We start from the raw sequence: 8999 nt of genomic DNA on the forward strand, positions 1-8999 counted from the left end.
GAGGGGCAGCTCAGCCCCCCGACTGGGAAGACTGTGAGAGAAGTCAGAGAAAGAGGCGCCCCGTTCGCCATCCCCGGTGCGCATGCGTAAAGTAAACGAATTTTTCGGCCCCTCTTCGCCGCCACCATCGCGCTTCGCCCCCGCTACGCAAAAGGAAGAGGCTTCGGCTCGCTACAGGCCGCAGAGCGCTGGCTAGGGTTGCGCGGACCAATGATGTAATCGATCGTAGGCGAAACATAAGAGGCCTGATGGATGAGGGGAAGCAAGGCGCCCTGCGTAGCTTTATTCAACGCGCCCTCCTGGGAAGTGCCAAAAGGTTCTTTTTTTAAAAGCAAGTGGCTGCAAGAGGAAACTTCTTTGCAAGGGCCCTGTGTTAGCCCCCCAAACTAAAAATTAAAGTTGCTAAGTAACCCTTTGTTAATGGCAAAGGTTAAGCGCAAATGTAAATCCTATTGCTATAAAATTTACATTCTATTCCGCACTCTTTCTCCCTTGGACTGCGAGTCCTTTTACCATATAACCAGAATTTGAGAAGTTTGAAAGTTTAAGGACTCGACGCATAACCGTCCACTATGCATGAAGAAAGGAGGTGAATTTTAGAACCCCAGCTGCTTAAATCAATTCATATTTTGGAACTAATTCCATGTTTTCAGTTTAAAAATTTCCACTTCCCGCCTGGGCGCGGTGGTCAAGCCTGTATCCCAGAGCACTTTGATGAGGCCCGAGACGGGCGGATCACGAGTCAGGAGATCGAGACCAATCCAGGGGGGGGGGGGCTAACATGGTGAAACCACCGTCCTCTAAAAAAAAAAAAAAAAAAATGCCCAAAAACTAGCTGGGGAGGTGGGCCGGGCGCCTGTAGTCCCAGCTACTGGGGAGGAGCTGAGGCAGTGAGAAGGCGTGAAACCCGGGAGGTGGAGGCTTGCGTGAGCTGAGATGCCGGCCAATCTGCACTCCAGCCTGGTGAACACAGCGACGACTCCGTCCTCAAAAAAAAAAAAAATAAAAATTTCCACCTTCCCGATTCCTGAGATCTGTTAAGAATAAAGAGAATGGAACGTCATTTAAACAAATTCTTGGGACTGAAAACAGTCAAAATAGTTCATGTCTGAGCTGTACAGCATTAAACAGTTGTTTGCATGGGCTGACAATCTCACTACATTTTACAATTACTGTGTAAATAATGACTAAAAAGTGGACTCATCATTCACATTGGTTTACATCTTACTTAAAATTAGTTGACAGGTAGGAATTTATGGTTCCGTAAAGCAAATATTACTATTTTCTCATGTTCTATTTGAAAGACGCACGTTATTTTTTCTAGGTACACAGAACCCTCGTTTGAAACCTGGAATTACCTAAACACAAAAACAAAATTACAGAAATCATGCATTTTAAAAGTAAAATGTGTATAACTAAATGGGATACTCTGACTCTTGCAATTGTTTACTTCTCATTAATGTGAACTTTAAAGCAGTGATAAAAAGATAAAAATTTGTTTAACCTCAAAGCTGTTTTTTGTCCAGTAAGTTAAGTATCACTCTTAGGTAAAATAGTGAAGCGAGAACACTCTTTTAGTTAAGGTATTGACACTGTCCTCCACACAGACCTTTTATCTAGTACTCGAGGTCTCCTCTCATCAGACATTTGTAATATATAATGCACTTACAGGGTTCTCTTCCCTCAGAGTCCACAAAAGAACTTCAGCTTACAGAAAAAAAATGCAGGGATCAATCTTACTTCAGCACCTGGCAACCAGAAAGTGTGTCTGACTAGACATTCCTCCTTTCTTTTGACAAAGCCCAGGAATCTGAAGCCCAACATACCCAAGCAAACATCCTCTATTCCTCTTTAGTCATCAGCCCTATTTCATGACTCTTGGACAATATTAGCTTATATTTATTGAACCCTGTGCTACTAAGCACTTTATATTCATTGTCTCCTTTAATTCTCACAACAATCCTATCAGCTAGGTATTAGGCTTATTTTTCAGATGAGGAAACTGCCTCTTAGTTTAAGAAAGTTAACCAAAATTAAAATCTAGGTCTGTCATACTTCAAAAACTCCAGGTGCCTAATTCCAAGTCATCTGGCAGAATTTCTAATTCCTCATACATAAAAGTATAGGGAATTGCTAGAAATGTTGACAAAGGGTTTCTTAAGATTATATAAAAGAGAAAAGTGTGGGTGAATAGAAGGAAACTCAACTCTAGGTTATTAAGAGGTCAAGATGATAGCAACTTAACTGTAAATGAAAGTAGGATGGGGTCTTTGGTCTTAAAAAAGAAACTTTGTTACACAAGAAATATGGGCTAGGCGCGGTGGCTCATGCCTGTAATCCCAGCACTTTGGGAGACTGAGGCGGGCAGATCACCTGAGGTCAGGAGTTCGAGACCAGCCTGGCTAACATGATGAAACCCCGTTTCTACTAAGAGTACAAAAAATTAGCTGGGAGTGGTGGTGGGCACCTGTAATCCCCACTACTCAAGAGGCTGAGGCAGGAGAATCGTTTGAACCTGGGAAGTGGAGGTTGCAGTGAGCTGAGATTGCACCATTGCACTCCAGCTTGGGCAACAAGAGCGAAATTCCATCTCAAAACAAACAAAACAAGAAATATGTTGGTTGTAGGTATGTACGTAAATTAGAAAATATAGGTAACTGAGAAGAAAAATTGCTACTTAATCCTACTACCTAGAGAAAATCTCTATTAGTACTTTGGGGTGGGATTTTTCTTTTTTTTCTTTTTTTTTTTTTTTTTGAGACGGAGTCTCGCTCTGTCGCCCAGGCTGGAGTGCAGTGGCCGGATCTCAGCTCACTGCAAGCTCTGCCTCCCAGGTTTATGCCATTCTCCTGCCTCAGCCTCCCAAGTAGTTGGGACTACAGGCGCCCACCACCTCGCCCAGCTAGTTTTTTGTATTTTTTAGTAGAGACGGGGTTTCACCATGTTAGCCAGGATGGTCTCGATCTCCTGACCTCGTGATCCACCCGTCTCAGCCTCCCAAAGTGCTGGGATTACAGGCTTGAGCCACCGTGCCCGGCTGGGGTGGGATTTTTCTATTCATTCATCTATACTTTATTTATCTTAAATATACTAAAAATTGTGATCATACTATACATAATGTCCTTAATTTTCCTTTTAGCCTAAATAGCCTGCCAATATGAATGAGCAGGGAATGGATTGGGAAAATTCTGAAGTAAAAGGAGTTCCAAACTATAAAAGAACACAATAGAGGTACAAACAACAACAGCAATAACAGCTACATTTTATTGAGCACTTACTAGATCTTAAATATTTGCTAAATACATACACAGTACTCATAATAGCCCCAGGAAATTATAGATTTATTTAAGTTTTGGATCAATGATTAATGATTAGCTGAGTAGAAAGCTATTTTCTACCCTACCATAAGCTCGACATTAAAGACCGACATTCCAGTTAATATAATTAACCTCAGATTTATGGAACTGTTTTCTCATAATAATGCACATCTACTGCTAAATGACTACTCTCAAAGTTGCTTTCTTTTTCATATTCAAAGAAAATTAAATTTGCTTTCCTCTCACTTTTACAATAGAATACTCTTCAGTGCTACTCTAGAATCTATTAGGAAATTCTTTGAAATAGAAATCAATTTAAGCCCTATAACTACAGATTTTCTCTTGTTGAGATGCTTTGCTGGGGAAAATGTCATACATATACAAAATAATACTCTGCTGAAACACACAACACTGACTCCCAAGAATATTGCTTACTTACTCTTTGTCAAACACTGTTACATGCTACCAATATTAGATGTATCAGGACTCCCTTGCCAGTAACTATGGTTCTTAGAGTCCTGGATAACTTAAAAAAATAGAGACCTGTCTGGCTAAAGAAATTTAAAAGTTCTCTAACTCTCAACCAGACACGCTGGGAACTACAATATGGGTATGTCCCACCCAGTTCCCAGGAGTATATTATGAAAAAGTTCATATACATCCCATATCCACTGCAATATCTCAAAGCTCTCCTAGTACCAGCATCTTCCCATCACCACAAATACCAAGAATATTAATCAAAGAGGGACAAGCCTGCCACTATATCCTTCATTCACAATTCCAAAGATGTTTATCCTGGAAATTCTATCTTATTTTCGTGAGCTCTTAGCATATTGTGATAGCATGACATCTTCACATCAAGTATACTGCTTGGCTAGCATCAATAACAGTTCAATCAAATAGCAACAATTTATATACTTTACATCAACTAGGGGAAAAGTGACAAACTTTGTAAGACAGTTTGAAGCACAGATTATCACCAAGGTCTGTGTTTGGAAGATAAAACATGCAAGATAAACAGAGGACTAACACTGACTAATTCTAGAGAAACATGGGGAAGAACTATAAACTGCTTAGCAGGGAGAAAACAGTTCTCTGATTTATAATAAAATCTATTCACAACACTTATTTGTAGTTACTTTTATGGTAGATAATATTCAAGTTATATTAAAGTGCTTCAAGCAAAATTTAGCAACTCCTCTAAGGCTTCCTGCTGTTCATCGTCAAGTTGCGATACACATTCCAACCATAAATCTTCAGAAGTCTGTACCTGACGCACGACATTAGCTAGACGTTTGGCACAAGGATCTTCATAGTTAATAGTCTCATTAATTTTTCCTTCTGCAATTATACTGATTATTTTGGGAAGATTGGAATTATTTGGGCCAATTACAACTGGGTGGTTACTTTCAATTAGGTCACAGAGAAAACTCAAAGTCTGAATAGCTTCCTCTTTATCTTCATGCAGTGGAAGCCATGATAACCAGTGTGGAAGAACTTCATCTACATTTACACAGTTAGGCTTAAACTTCAAAATCTTCCCTATTGCTGAGATACAGTTCTCTGTAGCAATGACACTTTTTTTGGTTTTGGAATTTGCACACTTAATAACTTTTACCAGCAGTGGAACAGCTTCTGAACATAAAGAACGATAATCATCTCCACCAAACTGTGCCATGACACCTAGGCCATAAGCAGCAGCTTGCCTGACTTCAGGGTTGTTATCTCGCATATTTAGTAGCATTGGCCACCGAAAATATTCTACATATTTAAATGAAGTTGGACTGCAGTGCTCTATGATGTCATCAAATATGCACAATCCCCACTGTCTGTCTGGCCATGGCCTACTTGAACAAATTAGATTTACAATTAATGGAAGTAGTTGTTCAAACCATGGTAAAATCTTTTCCCTATAAGTACTAAATAATGAGTGCAAAATATCTGATACTTTGGTCAGAATATAAACATCACATTCATCCTCATCTTGCAGAGACATCTCGACCTGTTGATCATAGTTTTCTTCCTGTCTTTTAACCTGTCTCAATTCTTGGTTTTTAAAGTGCCCTTCAAGTTTTGCTTTCAGTATTCCTCCCAGTTCTTCCAAGTGTTCATCATTAAGGCAACCATCTCCCATAACTTCAATGGACTTTGCAAAAGAATTCATTATTTCCGAGAGCACATCTGTATCCGGTTCAGTACCAATAGCCTTGATTAAGGGGTCACATATGAATTGCCACATCTGTGCAAGATACTCTGGGCCACGAATTCTTGCACATTCCAGGAGAAAAGGCATGGACTCTGCTGCTGCCACTCGAACATTGTCATGGAAATAAAATTTCAGTAAAGGAACCATCAGCTTCACAACTTGTTCTGTATACTCCACAAACCCTTCCCTTAACTCCTTAGCATAGTAAACCAACATTTGGCAAGCAGTTGCTTTTGCTTCAAGTCCTGAAGTTTTAATTCCAAAACTCTGCTGGTCTCCAAGATTTACAAATTGCCAGCCATCATCATCACTCATATTCTCCACATCCTGTGTGTCTAAGAGAGCAACATCAGGTTTAGCTGAAGCAGTCTTAATAAGAGGCTCGATAACTAGTGGAAGGTACTGTTGAAAATCTTTTCCAAGAATTTTACACATTCTAGCCCATGCTGAAACCATGTAAGAGGTCTGAGGGTCATCATCTTCCATATTATTTAAGTCTGATTGTGTCTTCAACAACAGCTGCATCACATTTGATGCATCTTGCATAAATTTTTCCTTCCCAACGGCAAGACCAATATGGCTAATGCACTCAATAGTTTTTCCTCTCAGAAGCTTAAGTTCCTTCTGAACAGCAAGCTCAACGATGTGCTTTAGTGAGGGCATGAATATATCATAATATGGGACAAATTTTTCTTCTATTGTATCTGCAACTGATGCAATGGTTGTCACAAGTTGTTCCAAAGCCAACTTAGTTCCATTCCGAATCAACTCTTGAAGTTTAATCACCAAGATGGAATGTAGATTTTTCACCATACTATCCAAATATAGAACTAGCAATGATTTGGGGCAGTCTTCAATAAAAATAATAAGGGCAGAAGCTGCATGTGATTGCACACGCTGATTACCTTGATTTTCCATGGTACGTAACAGAGCTGCAATCACTGTTTCATGAAATTTCTTTTGGAAATTAGGTGCAAAATCTGTAGCCATCTGTCCGAGTGTAGTACAGGCTGCAGCCCTCACCCTTGGATGAGGATCCTGAAGAAAAAGCAAAACGGAGTTAACTGTTTCATCTAGAATTGATTCCATTTGTTGATGGCATCCTTCTCCAATGGCAGATAAGGCCATTAATCCAGCATGTCGATACTTCCAGTCAGGGCTCTGAAGCATCTGCATGATATGCTCCTTGGTCATTGGTAAAACAACTTTTCCACCAAGCCCACAAGCCAGTCTGTCTAGTGCACTCTCCGCAGCAACTGCATTGCTGTCAAAATCATCTTCTTCCATTTCATCAGCATTTACCCAGTCCTCATCATCTTGTAGATCAACCATCATTGCTAATATATGAGGAACTGCCTGTGCAATAATATTTGTATGTTTTTTCAACATCGGAGTGGCAGTTTCAGACAAGGTCACTATAACTTCGAGGGCCAGCTGGCGCTGCAGATTACTAAGCCTAGAGTCTCCACATAACTTCAAACTCAACTGTAGAGTATCTTCTAAATAAGGACCCAAGTACTTAGGTACGGTATCTGCAATCTCGACAAGGGATTCTAGCACTGAATCATCATCCTGGTAGCATGAGTCATTCACAGCCTGTAAGATTCCAGGAAGCAAGTCTGCAAAGTCTTTGAAAAGAGCAATATTATTCTCATTAGCAAGTACAAATGCAGCTGCAGCTCTAGCGGATAATGTCCTGATTGCTGGATGTTCTTGATCTTGAATACACTGGTCCAACAACCGTTTGATGATATCCAAATCATGCCGCTCTTGGGTCCCAAAAATCCCAGGAAAGTGCCAGAAAACGTGAAGTGCAACTTCCCATAGAACCACATTTTTAGAGTAGATTGAATCAATAAGAAACTTCAGACCTTCCGGCCAGTGGTTAGTACCATCCTCATCTATCAAATTCCTGGCCAGCACTGCAAAAATATCACAAAGTTTTTTCCTCATGCTAGCATGTGTTTCTAACTTAACAGCCAGAATCAGTTCAATCTTGACATCCCTCTGAACATCAGCAGGCAGATTTGGATAAACCTCCTCAAACCCAGAGGACAAAAGCCGTCGTAGCAGTGCGGCAGCCATTTGTCTCACCTCATAACCTGCTCTTCTATTTCTGACGGCATCTAAGAGGAAGGTAGTCTTACACAGACCTGGGATATTTTCATAGATTTCCTCTGCTTGCCTCCGCACCATACAGCTTGGATTGATCAGGTTCTTCAGAAGCTGATAAAACTCTTGCTTTTCTGACACGGTTGCCGGCACCCCTGCAGACGCGGTCGCCGCCATTGCGCTCTGTCAAAGCTACCGCGACCGGGAAAGAGGGAGGGGGTCTGCGGCTCGAAGCAGTGACGTAGGCGAGGCGCCGGCGGGGATGGGCGGGGTGCTTCTCCCTCCTCTGCCCAGAAGCTTTCGCTGCGCTCTGGCAGGCAGCGAGCTAGGTTTTGGAGAGTGGTGAGAGCCGTGTGGAGGCCAATGGCATCCTCCATTTGTTTTTCAATAAGATAAACGTGCACTTGCAGAGGAGAGAAGAAAAGCATTGATTAGAATGGGATTATGACTGATTTTTTTTTTTTTTTGATAGAAGGTCTCGCTCTGTCACCTAGGCTGGAGTGCAGCGGCGCGATCCCTGCTCACTGTAGCCCCAACATCCTGGGCTCAAGGTATCCTCCCCGCCTCAGTTCCCCGCAGTAGCTGGGACCACAGGCGCGAGCCACCACTCCTGGCTAATTGTTGTGTTTTTTATAGAGACAGGGTTTTGCCATGTTGCCCAGGCTGGTCTCGAACTTCTGGGCTCAGGTGATTCGCCCGCCTCGGCCTCCTAAAGTACTGGGAATACAGGTGTGAGTCACTGCTTCCGGTCAGATTATGAGTGATTTTTTCTTTTTTATTTCTAAACTTATTGTTACTTTGATAATTTTAAAACAATAAATGTATCTTGAAAACATGCCAAGTGAAAGAAGCCAGTCGTGACCACATATTGTATGATTCCATTCATATGAAAGGTACCAAACAGGCAAATCTGTATAACAGAAATTAGTGGTTGCCAGAGGCTGGGGGGAGGAGGATGGAGAATGACTACTATCAAATAGGCTGTTTCTGAGTGAAGAAATGTTCTAAAATTAATTGTGATGGTTGCACAATTCTGTGATTATACTAAAAACCATTGAGTTGTACAATTTAAATTGGTGAATTGTATGGCATATAAATAATACTACAATAAAGCTGTTTATAAAATAATAAGTGTGATAATAAAAAAATAATTACTTCCCCACTACCACATCTAATGCAGTAGAGTGGTAGCTCAAAATTTGGTGTGTGTCAGAATCACCTGACCTGCAGGTTATAATAAAGAATGGGAAAGACAACTGAGTAAAGTATGGTAGAAAGTGATCTGAACTAATAATCAGAAGACAGACTTGCATCCTGACCTTGTCGCCAAATTAATTTTGTATCCTAGGACAAGTTACTCAAGA

General features: G+C 41.0%; 1 protein-coding gene across 3 annotated transcripts; it reads right to left on the reverse strand.

Moving 5' to 3' along the window:
- Nucleotides 1-3232: 3232 nt before the first annotated feature.
- RANBP6 (RAN binding protein 6) lies at nt 3233-7852 on the reverse strand. 3 transcript variants are annotated; one of them, XM_017877448.1, is made up of 2 exons: nt 7677-7844; nt 3233-6561 (listed from the first exon to the last, which is right to left on the reverse strand). In XM_017877448.1, exons 1-2 carry the CDS (start codon nt 7810-7812, stop codon nt 6491-6493), a joined length of 207 nt encoding a protein of 68 aa, XP_017732937.1. In that variant the 5' UTR covers nt 7813-7844; the 3' UTR covers nt 3233-6490. The 3 variants fall into 3 exon arrangements, with proteins under 3 accessions (XP_017732937.1, XP_017732935.1, XP_017732936.1); XM_017877447.1 differs by having other exon boundaries at nt 3236-6561; nt 7618-7843; XM_017877446.1 differs by having other exon boundaries at nt 3233-7852.
- Nucleotides 7853-8999: the final 1147 nt, after the last annotated feature.

The sequence above is a fragment of the Rhinopithecus bieti genome, unplaced genomic scaffold, assembly GCF_001698545.2.
Source record: "Rhinopithecus bieti isolate Rb0 unplaced genomic scaffold, ASM169854v2 scaffold_10657, whole genome shotgun sequence".
NCBI classification, from domain to species: domain Eukaryota; kingdom Metazoa; phylum Chordata; class Mammalia; order Primates; family Cercopithecidae; genus Rhinopithecus; species Rhinopithecus bieti.

Bases quoted from the DNA above. Each gene is read 5' to 3' on its own strand.
- RANBP6 (XM_017877446.1), bottom strand. From the start codon at position 7,812: ATGGCGGCGACCGCGTCTGCAGGGGTGCCGGCAACCGTGTCAGAAAAG.